Genomic DNA, 19,228 nt, shown 5'->3' on the forward strand with positions numbered 1-19,228 from the left:
ATTCACGTGTGTTTCTATATATGTAGACCGAATTTCATATTTTTGAATTCTCTCATCAGCAGTCATAATCTTCCATGCCATCAAACAATCTGTTGGGGTTGCTAGCATCCCAGTTGGATTTTGTGATATGACGATAAGGGGCGCGCGAAATTTTTCACTATCATAAAAGGGGGCGTGTCTAAAAAAAGGTTGAGAACCACTGCAATAGAGGGTTCGGAGGCAAAGAAGCGTGTGTATTGACTATCACGATGCATATACCAAGCAAAAGTGGTATCATTGACAAGTGTATGTTTGGCTTTTAATCTGGAACCTACAATAAGAGCAGATTCATTTGGCAAATTCAAATTTATGAGAAAGTAATTTAGCTCAGCTTGATTCAACTTTATATAGCAGCTGATCATTATCACACTCTTGCTGAGAACATTCTGCAGACAAACACTCTTTCTTTACCGAGAAAATATTCTTCAACTGTTGGTAAAACTTTTGAAGGCAATGGAATTGTGACATCTGGTCCATGAGGAATCGTTCGTATTGCGCAAGTCAAATTGGATATTGAATTTTATAACGATTTGTGACATTGAATCCAAAAAACCCTCATGAGCAAAAGTAACAATCTTTTCCGTGTCCTGGGCTCGCTCCAAACCATTTGCACACCGAATGTTAATGATTTTTGTTTTCAAATGCTTCAGAACCCGAATGTCGCTTTATTTTTCATTCAGTGTTCTGTGCATACTTCTTCTTTACATCGCCTAGGCCCAGGTGGGTGTCTAATTTCAAAGACTACTCCAAGTCGTTATGGCGCCTTCCTATCTTTTCGTGGTATCTTGTGATGTATTCAAAGGAAGAAATATATTAATAGATTTATACTGATATCAAAAACTAGGCCTAGAATACTTACTTTTTTACATACTTATAAAAAGTTACTTTTACTTCTACTTGTGTAGCTATGGTGAGTACTTTTACCACCTCTGATGATGTCCCAGTAGTTATAGCTATGACGCAACAGCAAGGAATACGTCACAGAACAGGCTGTTTTTAGCACTGAAATGCAAAATGTTAAATCATAGATTATAGAAAAATCTAGACGTGATGGAAAAAAGCGACTTCATATTCGTAATCAGCGTACGAAAATTGACTTTGTAGTCACCATTTTGGCCAGAGAGAAAAAATGATGTCGACCAGTGTAATGAGGTGTAATGATTACTACTCCGGCATCTGATAACACACGTAGGGGTAGACAGGAATGCAAGCACGATTTGCGTTGTGAAAAGCATTCTGACATCATACGAACCGTAATAGTTGCGTAATCAAAGGTTTTCCAGATGCGCTCTCCGCTCTGTAATAAGTGCGATACGTTATTCATCACTTCGGCGTTGATCCTAAAGCGAGTATTCGCCGCTGGAAATATTTTTTTACTGCGTATAACCAGCATCAGGAGAGGATCGAAGAAGGGATGTTTTCTTAAACAGTCACGTCATTCTAGAAGAATAAAACTTCGGTACGTATTCACGCTGAGTAGGTCGTACATATTTTCAGGCGACACATAGGCTTACATTTGAGATCAAGGATCGAATGTCGTAATCGCGTGAAACATTCGTGAGAAATGGGTTCGAGCACATAGGTTACTTCCATCGTTTCATTTGGAAACCTTTCCTGATTCATCTCCTTCCACTAAACACGGGTGGGCTATTCTACATTAAACCTATAGGCGGGCCCGTGTCAGAGGAAAGTATATACTTCGAACCTATCTTCAGAAAAGATTGTACATATAGGCATTAAACATCGTTGTAACTTTTGCTTTATTAATGTCTACTGTTTGCTTAGAAATATATGTACCTCCAAGAAGCTGTAGAAATATATGTGTAAAACTCCAGCGTGGAGATCTTTCCCGGCTTGACAAACGTGGATTCATCCGGTGTCGCTTACAATTTGTCACAGTTTACCTCGGCGACCGCGCCTCACGATATCATTCAAGACCAAAAGTGTCTGCGGGCCGCGTCTACGGAACATTAAGCGAGCATTTTTGCAAGGCATACTTTTTTTATGGAAGTATAATTTGTATCGCAGACATTTCACATAATATACATATAGTCACTCAGTATATCCTCGTTATCCTCACTATACTCAATACGCTATCTTGTGAAATTGTCGCCATCTCGGAATATCCTGAAGATTATTCACTGATATGACCATAAAATCGAAATTTGTAGGGTATTTAGTTTTCACTACGTCATCTCAGACAATCGACGGTGGTCATGGCCTCTTAAGACAGGTCGAAAACAATAACTCTTCAAAGCGATACCCAAATAGTGTGTATATTCAAATAACAATGTACCGTCATATCATCGCGCGATACCTGGCGACATTATTATTATTAATCTTTATTCACAGTAGAACTGGTAGATACACACATAATCCGGGAAGCAACCTGCCCCCAAAAGAAAATGGCGAGATTGGAGTAAATTTTTAAAATTTCAGTAATACTGTCAAATTGTTATTCCTATGCAATACACGGAGAAGTCAGATTACAGAATTGCAGTAGATGGAGAATTGACAAGGGCTACAGAGCAGAGGTAGAGATGATTGAAAATGAAGAATCGAAATTACAGAAATTATGCTGTGATTCACAAGTGTAATTTTAGTCCAGTGGTGCATTCATGGCCTTCCGAAGAATATGCACAAGGCCCAATAACGTGATCTTTTGGATCATGTCGAATCGAATGTTACCCGGAATCTGTTCGATATGTCTCATGAGTTTTTTGTTTACGACCCCTGAGTTATATTAATATTATTATTTATTCACAGTAAAACTTGTATAGTATAATATAGTATAGTATAGTATAATATAAATATAATAATATAAATCAAAATGAAAAATAGGCTAAAATATAGGTAGCGCATGATGTGAAGGATTGAAATTAAAAGTATTCGTGTCCGCAGCCTGCGGTTGCGGGACTATTAGGCACCATCTTGTTGGCGCCAAAAAGCCACACCAAGGCAGATCAAGTTTTGGCCAGCACGACGTGCGATCCCAGAAATATCCCCGGCGATAGAACCATGGCGAAAGATCGTGCCGGATAACCCTGTTCTTGCAATCTGAGTCCGGCGGTAGGAATGCGACCAGCAAAGTAAAATATTGCGCCCCGAGAATAAATGCAAATTGTGAATCGTGCGCGTCTCAAAGAAGTTTCTCTTTTAATTCGTTGTTTTAAAAAACTGAAATTTTAAAAAGAACAAAATTCTTTTGTTTTTTCAAATGTTGTATAATTATGCCATAATTGTGTAGATACTTTCGAAAAAGCATGAGCCTATTAGCCTACAGATGATTTGTACCCGATATAGTCGACGTATACGATATGGAATGGTTGGAACCCTCGAAATCGTCATCGAGGGCCATGTTTTGGACACGTTTGTTTTAAATTTATTTTTATTTCAAATGCCACCCTAATAGTTCGAACATCCGTTATTTGCATTCATGGTTTTTCAACTATGGATTTTATTATTATTATTATTATTGATGAAAAGGGGAGTGACGCTTTTCGCCTTTGAGGCCAGGTGCGTCACGGACTAGAATGTGCGGTCGGTACACCACAATGTGGGCAATATCCGATTTATAAGTATGTACAACACGCTAGAACGAACTCTGCAACATGAGATAACATTTCGGGGATGATCAATAGATTTTCGAGTGTTGTAGCGACTTTGAGCTCGCGCGCCCTGTCGAGTGTCGAATAAAAAGTTTCGATGAAAATCATATCGATGACAGTGCAGCAAAAAATGCTCGACTGTTTCAGGTACTGTACAATGCTTGCATAGGTCAGTATCGCTACATCAAGTTTTGTATAAATGCGCATTCAGGCGGCAATGACCTGAACGAAGTCGAAATCCGAATCTGAAACTATGGGTCATTTTACTCCAGGCAGATCTTCTTTAATTGAAATCCTGACCTACCGACTTGTAACACTGTCCACTGTTGTTCCAGCCTTCTGTAAGAAATCGATTACGCGTATCAGATGGAGAATAAGGGCATGTAGGTAAACCTTCAAGCCGGGCATGGTATGGTATGGAATGGAATAGAAATTTTCCATACTCCATACCCGCCCCAATCGTTCCATACCATACTTACAATTTTCCATACCATAGCAACATTCTTCCATTCCATATCTGATACTTTTTCCATACTTTCGAAACTAGCCCAGCTCTCAAGCGACATTCTATTTTTGATGTGTGAAAGTGTTCCGGTGTATATATTTTAATTACTTTGGATGGAATTATCCATTTAAACCGCCCTGATGCACCAATGTTATCACCAGTTCCTTTATATTAAATGTTGTCAGCGATGCAGGTTATCTAATCATGGAAGACGGAACGTAAAATCACGGGATTATTCTAAAGTACAACATGAACACATGAAATATAGATCTAGTGTAGTGACGCACTGCTAGCAGTAACATAATCTACAAAATTACATAAAACAAAGGTATATTCAAATTATAGAAGAGTGGTTCCCAATCTTTTTTTCTTCGTTCCCCGCAGCCTGCAATCTTTATTTCCAACATTTAAAATTGCCCCCTCCATTAAAAGTTGGGAGACTTACTATTGGCGAAAGTTAAGACCCCCAGAAAAATGTGCAGTGAGCTGGTAACCGTTCATGCAGTGTTACGCCTCCGTAAAATGATTAAACAAGCCGTGAGAAAAATAGGAAGGAATTGAAAGTTTTTCAAAAGTATAGCGAAGTAGCATCGATTTACATGTCTAAATGCCGAATAATGCATAGGTCAGATAAACTTCCTGGTGTTGACGAACTTATGCGTATGGTAGATATAAGCCCCCATAAGGTACGCTTTCACGCGCTGCTATAACTCGAAAATAATTATATCATTTCATCCGTAACGGGTCCGGCTATGATATTAATTAGCGAGCCAATTCTTTAATTATTTATTATAAGTGTGCCCACCGTAAATACTATTTTATTCAAATCCAAATTTTTCGACGGCAATAACTCCGCTTCCTCTAGTTGGACTTGAACCAAATTTGGTGAACATAGTTTCTGTAGACAACCTGACACTTTCATGAGGTGAGCAGAAAATTTTGAATTTTTGTTTATTTATTTTGAATAATAAATAGAAACTTTCTTCTCCTGTAGCAATGCGGCTACTCGCTGGAATTGAACCGGATTAGGTGAGTACGCTTTAAATTTGGTAACCTAACAATTTTATCAAGTAGCCAGTACAATTTGAGAAAAAAATCATATTTGAACACCCCTAGTGTCCAATGATATTTCGCAACGATTGACAAGCACGTTCGTATATATAGATATAGGTCATAGAGGCTATAATAGAAATCCTGTTGTCATAGTATCCGCCTAAATGTAATGGCGAAGTTGTTGCTTTAATCTCTGTTAGCCTATATATTTTCGGTGGACGACGCAATCTCGTATATTCGCTTGATTTTAAATGGTAACTAATCAGCCAAAGAGACGATCTAAATATAATTTGAGAAACCTGCTACCTGCTATTTACATTATTCGACTGCTTTCAAGTTGCTGGACCGCAGTGCATAATTGGAGATTATGGTGACAAAAGATGTTGTTGCATGCCCCATTGTCCCGTGTTACAAATGCATCCATCGCTTTCGACATTGTTTGCGCTGACTTCGGAGAACTATCTACAAGCGAATGGCAGTGATAAGAATTGAGAATGCAAACGTGTTTTAGCGTTTGAGGACTCGTTATAGACGGGCCGAAGACAACCGAGGTATTTTAATTCGGCGAGCCATTACGGCATGGAAAACCAATATTGATTTTTAAATGAAACAAGTCCCTGTTTATTGAGCCATCACAAATGCTTGTCATCCCGTAACTGGTTACATAGGATATTTGGTTGCTAATCGTACATTCCAAATGTACAGTTCAAACAGCGTTTATTGTTTGTGTGTAAAATAAGGTGTAGCGTTGCTGTGGCCTAATGCCCCGAATGAAATGGAAATCCCTAACTATACATGGCTCACCTAAGTTAATTCTCCTTCCATTATCGAATTTGTTTTGTCGTCTAATAGCCATTTGTGATTCTTGAGTGTGGATTTTCAATTCCGATCTTTGGTCTTTATTCCATGTGACCTCTGTTCGTCTCTCGCTGCGCCGTGCTCATTCTCTCATTATCCGTGGTGCGAAAGGCCAAACGGCAACAAGGACCAAAGCTTTCTGTTGAATAAACAAACGCCGTTACCTGAGCCATTACGATAACAATTTATGACTTAAGAATGTAATGCGCACTTTGCTAAACGTACAGCAATGCAAGGCGAGGATGTGAAACGTCGCTTTCTGTAGCATATAGTCGTCGAGTAGACGTACAATTTGTGTAGCGGCGCACTCAAAATTGAATCCACTCATCCTCAGTATTACCATTGGGTATCATATTCTTGGGCAGGACCGGCTGTCTATGGTTCTAGAATCACATATGCTCTTTTCATGTGGTGCATGGAATAGGAATAGGACTTCGGTATTCTTGTCATTGATGCTTTGGCGGCATATACATTAGGGTTACCATACGTCCTCTTGTAAAAGGATTTGTCCTCATTTTTGACTTTTTTGACAAAATTCGACTTAGATACAGTAAATCAGCATCAGCATTAGTCAACCAACCGATAATGTAAAAGAAAAACTGTATTTTGGGAGCAGGCAGGAAGTTGACCTTTTTTTAGTCAACCGACCACGAGGTGAAAGAAATTTACGATTTTTCATGATTTTCCTCCGGTTTTACAAGTCTGATAATTTTGAAAAAGTGTCCTCTTTTCAGATTTCCAAAATATGGTAACCCTAATATACATTGACTCATGTAGTCTAGCAACGCCTATCAATCTCCGAGATATAGAGGTTCAGTGGCTGACAGATGTCGTAGTTTTTCACATTCCACCCTTTTAATATATCTGTGACATAATTTGAAGAGGTGGTCAGGAGTAGGGTTGTCGTAATTATACTACTTGCTCAAGTGCAGTGCTTCTCAACTGGTGGGTCGCCAAGACGTATTAAACTTTACACTTTCGTATTCAATTTTCCAAATATTCCGAACACTTTATATTCTCAAGATTAGAAGAGTAAATGCATATTATCCTCCTCCAAATTAAATTGTTTTGCGCGCATAAGCGCCACAAGCCACGCTGCCGTGCTCACAATAGTTAGTGAGCCAGATCTTCGTCACAGTCATATTGATCAGAGCAGGAGTCTCAAGCTCAAATGTGCTCGCGGGCTAATTTTCCAGTTTCTGATGGCGCCACGAGCTTCAGCACCAATAATAGGAGTGTTCAATGTCAATAATCAATAATCGTCAGATTATATTTCCATCTGAACGAGACACTCCCAATGCACAATGCGATAAGACACAATGCGATGTAATGAACGGATAAGAGGATGCCGAACGACCAGTTGGGGTTGTAGCAGTGTTGGGATCAAGTCACTACCTTCGAGTCACGAGTCATCTCGAGTCATTGCACATTTTGACTCGAGTCAAGTCAAGTCAATCGATTTTCAAATGTGACTCGAGTCAAGTCAAGTCACTCGTTTTTTGGAGGTGACTCGAGTCAAGTTGAGTCAAGTCAAGTCAAGTCACGAGTCAAGTCACGATTCGAGTCAAATTGAATTTTTGAAGTATATGTGATGACCCAACTGTGTGACTGTGTGCTAACTGTGTGAAGGACAGATTAATTGGCCATTTATCTTGAATCAAATGACGATTATAAAGTTAAATATTCGTGCAAAAAGGTGTTGTATCGCTCACGCACACGTAGAACTGATAATAAAATACGTGAGTAACTGCATAGCTACATGCTACAGTCTGATTTTATCAGCCAATATAAAGGATCGAATACGAAGCCTCGAGAAGTTGAACAAATTGATATAGTACAATAGGCACTACCCACCTTCACCTCTGTGAGAATATAAAGGCATAAACTAAATTCGTTCGATTTCAATCATACAAGAGTGTTGGTAAAGGTGAGCACTGCGCAATGTAAGCACTAATAAGCTGCCTAAGAAACAGAGATACGATGCGAATAGATAAATCTACTGCTACTAGGACAAAGTAGGTGTGATGGTTTCGTAAGCGGTCAATTTATTTGTGATGTAACAATGGATGATCAGTGAAACTTATAATTATTGAAGACTGGTTGCTCTCGCAAGTGACACCGGCGTATCGCTAACAACCAAAACATACATAATATAGGGTGATTTAATCGACACCGTTTACTTAATGACTTGAAATTGACTCGTGAATTTTGCTCCGAGTCACGAGTCAATCCGCATTTCTGAGGCGTCGAGTCAAGTCAAGTCAAGTCATTTTTGCAAAGTGACTCGAGTCAAGTCAAGTCATACGAAAAAGGTGACTCGAGTCATCCCAACACTGGGTTGTAGTTGCTGTTTCTTAAACTGGCATCCACCTCGGCCTATTGAGCCCGACGTCACTGTTCGCTTTCGATGTTAGTCTCATTTCCTCGCTCTTTCTTGCTCTTTCCGTTCTTTGTGACTGCGACCTTTCATCAGGTCTTTTTCTGGGCCCTTTTGTGTCCGTAAGAACAGCGACGCGGGGAAAGAGGGGCCCAGAATAACCTCCTACGCGTAATCGAACCCGGGCCGCCAGTAAGTTTAAGTAATTCTACAAATGGTCGGGCACTAGTAACCAAATCACAATTTTCATTCACGAATCGTCAACGGGTCATGTGACGTTATAGCTGATCTTTTATCACTTGGCAAATTTTGAAAGTGATGTGATAGTGAAGTTTGATGAGTAGTTTCAGGTTTGTGGTGTAGCTTTAGAGCTAATTTTAAGTTCTAAAATCTGAAAAAATATATATGGCAGTTAAATATTGTCGAATTCTTAAAATCTCAAATGCCGAAGCGGGCAGCACAAAATTGGAGAATTATTGAACTTCCAAATTTTCTTCCCGCCGAGCGCGATTTGACATCGTTAGATCTCTTGTTTTTAATAGGGGTACCCAAACCCATCTCCATAATGAAATAAAACGCATAATTTACCGAAATAGGCCTTTCGGTGTTGGCCATTACCGCGCCACGACATACCAATTCAGGGGTCGGCAACTCCTGACACGCGTGCCATTTGTGGCAGGCGAGATGATATTTTTATGGCACGCCAAATGATTGACGCACAGACGATAGGACAACCATATTTTTGCAAAAAGTGAAACAGAAGTTTTTTAAATGTACAAAGCTCGTAGGCGACCCAAAATTATTTCGTAAATCAACATAAAATATAGTCTTTTCAGGCAGATTCTATTTATCTAGTAAAATTTTCCGCACTTAACCCGATTACCCAGAGGTGGTCAAAGTAGTCAAGAAAGCTACTCAATAGAAGTAGAATTACTTCTTCCATGAGCAACCTAAAACTACTTGAAGTAGAAGTAGAATTGACTGTCTTTAAAAGTACTCAAGTAAGTAAGTAGTTGTGAAAACGAACCTAATTCGTTCACTTGGATTGTAAAAAGGTGAAAATTGAGCTATGCGAAAGATGACGAGCTCGATTCATATTGATGCATACCAGCACTCCAGCAGGTATCCAATTTTCGATAGCATAAGGATAAGCATTCGTCCACATCATGGGATGAAAATGATAGTATTGATATGGAAATGCGATACTAATCCTCTGTTTACTCAAACAGCACGTTTTAGAAGATATCATGGTATTGCGGACTCCTCCTACTTAAGTATCGTAGGCCCCGCTCCCCCATATTATAAGGCCTGTAGTTTAGTCGAAGAGCAATGGTGTGTTGGATATGGTGTAAACACATTGTGCGATTAGTAAACGTTAATAAAAAATATGGTGGACCGTAAAAATGCTATATTGTGTAGCTTTATTTCTGGAAATTGATGGCATTACTACACTTCCTCTTATACTTCAACATGTGCGTTATCCAGACAAAAGAAGTGATATTAATTAGAAATCAAAATATAAGGCACTGGGAATTGAAAGGGAAATATAAATCTGAAAACAGAACATGTATTTAATGTCTTTAGTCCAGAAAGTTTCGAAGGCTGGTATGCTAAAACAGCTCTAAAACTAAAGAAAAGTCAGAGTCCCCTTTTCCAGATTGGAACACGCCATGGACAGCTAGATTACGATATGATAAGTAAATGCTAAATTGTGAAACATCAGTTTCAAACATTATGATAAGCCATATATACTGTGATGAAATATTTGATACGGTTAAGGGTGACAATGCGGTGTGAACGGAACCACGCCAACCCGCTACCTAAATTATATTTACCGATACTTTCGTGAAATCATACTGCATATACTCCGCATTCACTGCGCGCGACCAACATTCTAGGCTTAATTCGACTTTTATGAAAATTAAATGTCGATACTCCGTGAAAACAGTCCCGAAATTTCTCAGGCTATCTTCCTGATTGGAGGATTAAACTACTTCTACTTGACAAACTGCAAATAGCGAAAAGTAAGTAGATCACAAAATATTATGAAGTAGAAGTAGAAGAAGTGAAATTCAGATCTACTTGAGTAAGTCCCAGAAGTAGAGGAAAACTACTTGAGTAATTCAAAAAAGTAGAAGTACTTCGTTACCGACCACTTCTGCCTGGAGCCTTATTTCTTGATTATAATGTGGGAACCCCCCAAAATACATAGATATATGGATTTTTTTGAAATGCATAATGTACAGAAATGAGTCCACCCGTACTAGCAATTATGAAAGAACGGCAACCTATAATATCGTATGAAACCGTTCGGGCGCTTCAGTGCAGCTTGCGAGAGCGCGACTAGTATATCAACCGGCATTTCGGCGCTCGGCATTTTCACGCTAGGAGACACGACCCAGACACAACGTTTCAGGCAACATGCGACTCCTTATGGTGTGTGCGCTGCCAAATTGATTGACGGCGGTAATGAATAAAAATTACCGCTGCATGTTGGACAAACCGTTCGACATTTATATAATGGTAGCGAGATAGCGTAGTGGTATAATCCACAGCTACAACACCAATGGGTTGCGGGTTCGTGTCCGACCGAGGTCGACTCCAGAATTCCTACCTAGGTGATGGAGGTTTATCTAGGCTCCTCCTAGCCATCTCCTCCGCGCAACCGGTGTCTTACAAAAAGCCTAGAAGTGGCCGTGCTACAAGTCGGCAGATACGGAATTTAAAAAAAGCAATCTCAGCCTGGTGTAAATGACCACAATAGTCGACAAACACCATTAATACCACAAAAACGACAACATTGATATGTTGATTTCGATATTGGGGCGAAAAAACTGTTTCCCATTTGTTTTGCACTGTTATCAGTCACAATTTCGGTTGAGTGTATTCATTGCTATGTGCCGGAAAATTAAAGTCATGACCAATTGTATAGGTAGGCGAGCACACGCAATCGTGTTTTGTCCGCAATTGGGGTAACTTATACGCTTTTCGCGCAAGGGCTATTGAATTTGTGGTTATATCTACGCACAAGAACGTTTATAGAGTCATATAACGGATGACGAGCATGACGCTATGGTTGCCATGAATCTTTAGTTTTGGTGAGTGCTTATCACCATTGACTCATTTACTACGATGCGGTGAGAAAATTTGCCAGGAAGCGATGATGAAATCTATTGATCTCAAGTCTGTATCTCATGAGATATTGAAGTGTCTATCATTAACCATAGTAACACCTTTGCTTATTGATAGCATCGCGTTATACTTGGTTGTTGTTCGAGAAAAAATGTGTCACACAACAAGGTACACTGAAGGTATAGGCTATTTATAGATAACTAACCTACGTAGGTTAGTTATCTATAGGCTATTCTCCTCATGTGCTTATATATTCAGCGTTCGCGATGCACAAAAATTTACAGCGTAATCATATCTCGTTCTAGGATTATTTGATTTCTGCATCTTGCTGAATAAATCCGTTTTATAGCGACATATTCGCCTGCAACAGCATTTGTCCTAGTTCGCCGCAACGTTCACTGATGTGCAACTATATGCTTGAGTATTTGTGTCCGCGTAAATTATCTCAAATTCCATATGATTAGTCGATTTGCATACCCGACAAAACATGCGCCAACTCTGAACTTAGAAAAATGCTTCCTCGTGGAGTCACGACATTTTACATATTGCGAGTTGGGAGGATAACGTGTAAAATGTGTGCGGATCACGAATGCGTATTTATTATGTACATATGAATACTTAACTAAAGTCACTAGATTACATGAATTAAGCAATCGAGTTACATTTTTCCACAATAGCCTAAACTATTGATAGTGTAATTTAAATCCATGACTTCGTTCCCGACTATCAAGACTATTGCGTAGCCTAGTCCGGTCGTTGTCTGCAAAATTCGCACGCCGGACAAGAAGAGAATATTATTTCCCGGGCAAAGGCAGTTTTTCGTCACGAAGTACTAAATGACAAATATTATTCGACACACGTTTGGTCTGCGTTATACTCGCGATACATACAGTATATAGCGGATTCCTTCGTGATTATGAAATTTGGCGCATTGCTAACAAAGACGTGAGGATTATTTGCACGCATCACCACAACGACCATCTGCTTCCGTAGGTATTCCTTGAACAACAGGACGGAAGTTTTATATCCCAACTGCAGCAGCGCGGAAACGACAACTAACTACCGGTGTCGAGCTGTTGAATCCAGTAATCACATTATTACGAATTGGGCCTGCGTAACATTATTTGCAAAACGATATAACGATATCACTTTCTGTCCATTTTTGTCAAAAGCATCACTGCTGTAACCACATGCTTATCAGGCTATGCAACTGTTGTGTGTATGATATTCCATTTAGCAATAAATGCGCGCGTGCTATTATCTGCTGCTATAAGCAGATGTTTTGCGGCCAACTGACTGGATTCATTGAGTCACTTACGTGGTAAGCCGAATGGCAGTCGTCACTATATTCTTAAACAAAGGCGTTAGCAGATTACCCCGCATAAGGTACAGGAGACGCTAAGATACGATTCGTGAATACTCGATAGCAAAATATTTGACACGAATTTAACAAGAGTCATCGGTTGCTGATTGCACGTGATGTGTGATCACAAATGATGACCGTTTACTACGGTGTCGTAGCAAATATTTAGTAGGCCTAACCCTCAATTCGTGTTTGGTTATAAATGGATTAAATGGCCCTTCAATTGCTGTGTGGATTTCTCTGTGGGATAATACCTCCCACATAAATACACATATATTGCCGCAACAACGAATATACTACTCCCCTTCAACGTGTGTGATGACCAGTAGTTTTTATGACCGTTGTTGGCACCAGGGTAATGTGTTTGGCGCGGCTTAATGACTGTCTGACACAACCCCAACGTGAAAGCGATAGCCCCGGCGCACGGTAAAGAATTGCGTAACGCGCCTTTCGAACAGCTGTCCCCCGTCACTGCTGTCACATGTAACACTCGGCATATATATTGGAAGGCCAACCTAACCACGAATACTATATATTGGACATTTACTTCTAATACTGAAGGTTCTTATCCGAATAATAAATTCATGGAATGTAGCATCGACCGATTTGGAAATCTCTCTATATAGTATCCTCGGTAGGTCAATCGTATTCATACCTGATTAAACTCAGATATAGGCGTAATGCCTAAATGATGTTTCCATACACGAATTTCCGCTGACTCGCACGATTGTACCAATGCTACGCAACGCGAGGAGGCATTTCTGAGAATCAAGAATAAACGCATTAGATGACACCATGGCCGTGATCAACATACAGAGGCTGTCAGTAAGGAGATCTTCTGCCATGCAGGCCATACATATTCATAAATTTCCTTACGAAATTGACCACGGGAGCTGATAGCGAACAATGTTTAGCTTTATAATTGTGTGTCCTTGCCAGAACAATATCAATTATAGGCCAAATCGGTTGACAATAGTTCATTGATAAATTCTCGCAGTTGAGTATAATCCGTGGAAACCCGGACGAATTTGGTAGTTGCAGAAGGAGAAAATACCTTTCCCTGATGCGTTGATGCAATAGCCAATACCACTGCGCAAGGTCATTTTAATTCTATGTTATTGCGTCCAAAGTTAAGCCCAAAGCCGCGTAGAACGAACCTATATAAACCTGTAAACAGTGGTGGCTTTTGGGGGGGGCGAGGTGGGCGGTCGCCTGGGGCCCCCCCTATTCGGATTATGCGCTTTTTTTTTTAAGGATAATAACGAATAAACATGGAAATCCGTGTACCAAGCGAGAATATGATTCCGTACGGATGTGTCAATCATCATCAAATCTCTGCATTTGTTATAAAAGTCCCGTATCCCGATGATGATCACGTCTCTGCATGCAGTAGAATTACTTAGCCTTGATGTAGTCTATCCTTAGACACATGCAATGATAGACATAGCCGAATCCAGCACCTGGCCAAACCGTACCGCGGGAAAGGGGGGTCTAGGGGGCGGAGCCCCCCAGAAGTTACGGTTAGATACTTATGGGGGGCCCCCCGGTAAGTCTCGCCCAGGGTCCCCCGTTCGTAAGGCCACCACTGCCTGTAACAATCGATCCTCTGCCGTCAGAAAGAATGCCTCTATGCTTTGAGATTCTTTCATTGCTTTTGTTTTCTTATATGGTTATTTTCATCGCCGAATTTGTCTCCGTAATATTATAAAATAGATAGATTTATTAACCAGCGGATAGATACGCAATTTCAGCAATATTGGTAATCCCATAGCTGGCGACCGGAGCACATTGAAACTGGTCTTAATCGAAAGCTACTGTCGCGATGATTCCGAAAATGTAAATTATTATCGGGTTAAGGCCCAGTAATCCCAAAAATATCGTGTCCAAATCCTAAAAACTGCAATGTTCCCAACAATCTGAGCCCCGCAACGCATTGACCATAACAATGACCATTGTGTCGCTACGATTGTTTTGGACGATGAAGACTTTGAGGGCGCTCTCGTGGTATTTTCATTTGTCTGGAATCAGTAAGACAGTAGCTTCAACCTGGGGCTCGTTCGCATTTTTCTGGGGGTCGCGAAGCTGCTGATCGTTATTCTTTTTTTACTGTTACCCAGATAAGACGGGAGGAAGTCTGGGCGAAGATACTGACCTGTATTCCTTGCTGCAATCATGTGATTTTACACGTAAATTCTTCTTACATATGCAGTTCAATCGAGCTGCGTGCACGGTGCATGATTTGTACCGGTTACAAATGGTTATTTCGCTCTCGGTCTCAAGTATTCGTTATCAAAACTGACGCGTTGAACGTTGCGAAATAACGCGTGGTATGATTCCAAATCGTGTTTAGGTATAGCATGGAAAAGAACACGCGACGGAGGGCTTCAACACCAGCTGCCTTATCGATTGAATGGTGTCTGTGGAGCAACACGTAGTAAATATTAAGCTTCTTTGCGTTGACCCCCTGATGATGCCCGTAATTACAAGTTAGAAACTTAATCAAATCATATGAAAATATATATTTGTAAATAGATCACGAACATGAATCTATTAAATAGTATATATTCATATTGAAATGAACCCGAATATTTTCGGCTGACACTCATCAGGGGTAATCGTCAGGTTCATTTCAATATGAATATACTATTCAATTGTATATTGACATTCTGTACCGGTTCTGTTCGAACATGAATCAATGGACGAATTTAGTTGTCGCGCGAGATAAACTTGATATCCAAGAGAGTATAGACGAGTCAGGTTTTGGTACAGTAGCTAAAATCACACATGCAGTTACTAATTTATAGGAGCGTTATTGTTTGGTTGACTGGGTACTTTCCGTCACAACTCAACGTTACCTCATCACCTCGGCAGTCCGCAGTGACGCAACGGCTCGACCATAGAGTGTTGATTTGCGGTTGCGTGTTAGAGCGATGCTGCTATGTGCACTCTCGTTCAGATTTTTTCGTTCTGCAACACACACAAAGCATATATAAGTGATTCAATGACTGCCGATACACAGTACAGCGACATAGTCATCTGATTTGACGAACGACAGTGTTATTTACAAGTTACCATCCAGTGTAACCGAATTAATTCCGAATATGAGTTCACGAAGATACCGTCGACGAGGTAAGAATGCTCTTATAATAGTGTAGGTTAATTTTCGCGTACGCAAGTGTTTCTTTGCGCTTCTCTCCCCCTTGAGCGTACCTCCAATGCATCGTTTAAAATTGGCATAAATATTTCTCTGTGGGCCAGATTTTGCCAGCGGTCTCCACGCTGCACATGTCTGGTGGGTACATTGATTGGACATGAAATCCCGCACTATGACATGCTTAGAGAACTCGTGATAAATATGACATCATTTATCCTATGTCATGCAAAGACTTACAATAGATATTCAAAGTTGCATGGCTGCCACCTTTGGCATCAAGGAAATCAATGGCGCTAGCAATTCTTTAGTACAAACTGTAGTTGTGCTCGTGGTCTCCTCATATGTTAAAAAATATATTGCTGCTTTAACGAAATTACGAATGCTCTGATAATCAATATCTTGATATTTTGTTCTGCAGTGAGCTCGGGCACCAGTACCTCATCGTGCCAACAAACCACCAGGAGAATGTCACGCAAGCGAAGTTCCTGCGACTTACGAAGGCAAAGCAGCGCTTGCGACTTACGAAGGCAGGACAGCACTTGCGAAGTATTCTTGGGACCGCCCATCGTAGAGAACCCGCCCCTTGTCAATGTAATCCATGATAAGTCGTGCGCATCGGCTAGCTTGGTGGCTCTCCTATCTTCCGAATTAATGCACCTCGGCAAAAGACCAAGAAAGTGTTCGTCGAGTTCGTCTTCTTCATCTTCTTCGTCGTCATGCTCTTCTTCATCTTCCGATTCTGAATCGCACCGCTGCGAAACTGAATGCGACTCGATCAATCCCACTACCGTTTGGCCGGAGGAAGCAATTGTCAACAGTGCAATTATCAGACATGTGACAACAGGGTACGGTTTCAGTACGGACGGCGCCCCCCACCAAGGCGCTGCTGTATCGCTTTCGTCGAGTCCACGCAAACTTACCATATGGAATTTGTTGGATAATGTCTACGTTTTCGGACTGGAGTCGGGCGGCGAAACATATTACATCACCGCACCGTCGCTAACCGAGGACACATATCTCTGTTTACGAAAAGGCGGAAGCGTTGGCGCTATTGCGAATAAGTACAGTGACCCGAGGTGTTTCAAGTATGTATTCAATCAACGTCTAGGGCACATAATTCTTCAACCATCCGCGGACGAGGGATGGGACGTGGCCGTCGCAGTTGATGAAGTGGATCGTGACTACTATTTGGTAGTTTTGAAGTCGATCGCATTCGCTGAAGAATGGAGAGTAAAGTACTTTCATTAACATTCCCCGCACAAAATCTTCATTTTTACGCACGACATCTTTATTACATTGAAGAAATTATATTTTCTCTGCGTCACTCATGCGACAACCTATTTATAGACGATGGACAATCTATTGTTTCAACAGTGCTTGCCGGGCGATTTTGCAACAATTTCAAGCCCTTTCGCACTCTTTGAACATCCAACTTTGCTAGTCTTTATATATGAATATATATTTTAATTTTGTTATTATTTGCAAATTCCACTTTATAGGCAACCGCTTTGCATATCTTTTATTTATGATCTATATATATTTATATGTGATTTAAATATAGTTTTGAAGAGCTTCTTGGAGGCACAGAACTTCAATATACAATTCAACAGTAAATTCATATTGAAATGAACCCGAATATTTTCGGCTGACACTCGTCAGGGGTAATCGTCAGCAACTAGTAGAGAATTGGAAAGAACATTGTATCAACAATCATATCACAAAATATAGTTTTGTGCAAAATTAAGCATTGAAAAAATGTGATAAAGCAGTCGAGATTGAAGAATTGAGAGTGTATGTCAGGATTGTCAGGGTTGACAGACATACGTCCCTCGGGCTGCATTCGGCCCGCCGGACGATGTCATCCGGCTTGCGAAGCAATTTTGAAAAGATTGAAAAAATGCTTATATTATCCAGCACATTTCCAACAAATGTATCCCAATCCCACAAGGCATTAAAGGTCGAGGTCAATGTTCACTGTTCAGTAGGGCTCTTCAAAAATAACTTATTTTCTCAAATCGTACTGGCTACTTGATAAAATTGTTAGGTTACCTAAATTAAGCCTACACACAAAATTTGGTTTAATTCCAGCCAGTAACCGCTTTGCTACAGGAGACGAAAGTTTCTATTTATTATATAGAAATAAATATTAAAAAATTTGAAAATTTCCTGTTCACCCCATGAAAGTGTTAGACTATCTATAGAAACGATGCTCACCAAATTTGGTTCAATTCCAACCAGTGGAGGCGAAGTTATTGCCGTCGAAAAATTTGGATTTGAATAAAATAGTATTTACAGAGACCGATTCTTTGTTTATTTATTATGGTTGTGCTCACCGTAAATACTATTTTATTCAAATTTATCGACCGCAATAACTCCGCTTCCACTGGTTGGAATCGAACCAAATTTGGGGAACATCGAGACGACCGATTTCGAATCGTAGGTCGAGGTCGTTCACAATTCCATTTGTGTGCCTTGGAATCAACTTTTATCAAAATACACCAACCAAAACTCTGTCAACAAAAGGAGTTCGTGTATCACCTAAAAATAGTACATTGAACGTTCTCTCATTCGAAATTTCATGCTGGTGACGTCATATTTTGTGATACGATTGTTGATATACAATGTTCTTTCCAATTCTCTACTAGTTGCTGACGATTACCCCTGACGAGTGTCAGCCGAAAATATTCGGGTTCATTTCAATATGAATAACATATTTGGTTGAAATTTATTGCCTTTCAGCGGCGGGGCACTCTATGCATCGCGCTGGCAGCATAAAAAAATCAACACTAAACGAGCATGCACCTCGACAATCTCAAAAATTTTACTTGCTTTGCTACGAAAGTTTGCTCGAAATACCCAGCTTTCTATTTGTGAATATTTAGTGACTCTCTGCTTTGAGCTTGACCCGCAATCACACAACATCAAGAGCGAAATAACCTACATCTAGGAAGTGAGCGAATGATGCTTATTCAACCATCCAATGGAATTGATATCGTTGTCTGATGTACGGGGACAATCTTGATTTCATATGTTTATTCTATCATAAAAAGTAAATCCGGGCGATTGGGATGTTGGCTACTGCTGTACAACTTGTTAAATGCTGGGTAATATCGGTAGCAAGTACAGAAACCCGTTTTAT

At 40.2% G+C, this 19,228-nt stretch overlaps 1 protein-coding gene across 1 annotated transcript; it reads left to right on the forward strand.

The window, feature by feature from the left end:
• The first annotated feature begins 1,353 nt into the window (after window positions 1-1,353).
• On the forward strand, window positions 1,354-17,719 carry LOC145458539 (uncharacterized). The gene is made up of 3 exons (XM_080336940.1): window positions 1,354-1,498; window positions 15,892-16,064; window positions 16,508-17,719. Exons 2-3 carry the CDS (start codon window positions 16,037-16,039, stop codon window positions 17,335-17,337), a joined length of 858 nt encoding a protein of 285 aa, XP_080193066.1. The 5' UTR covers window positions 1,354-1,498; window positions 15,892-16,036; the 3' UTR covers window positions 17,338-17,719.
• The last annotated feature ends 1,509 nt before the right edge of the window (window positions 17,720-19,228 follow it).

This window comes from Botryllus schlosseri, chromosome 16, assembly GCF_051294905.1.
Source record: "Botryllus schlosseri isolate E-star chromosome 16, Bs_hap1, whole genome shotgun sequence".
Taxonomy (NCBI): domain Eukaryota; kingdom Metazoa; phylum Chordata; class Ascidiacea; order Stolidobranchia; family Styelidae; genus Botryllus; species Botryllus schlosseri.

Coding starts and splice junctions, on each gene's coding strand:
- LOC145458539 (XM_080336940.1), top strand. CDS start 16,037: ATGAGTTCACGAAGATACCGTCGACGAG. Junction 16,065..16,507: donor ACGAAGATACCGTCGACGAG/GTAAGAATGCTC, acceptor TTTGTTCTGCAG/TGAGCTCGGGCACCAGTACC.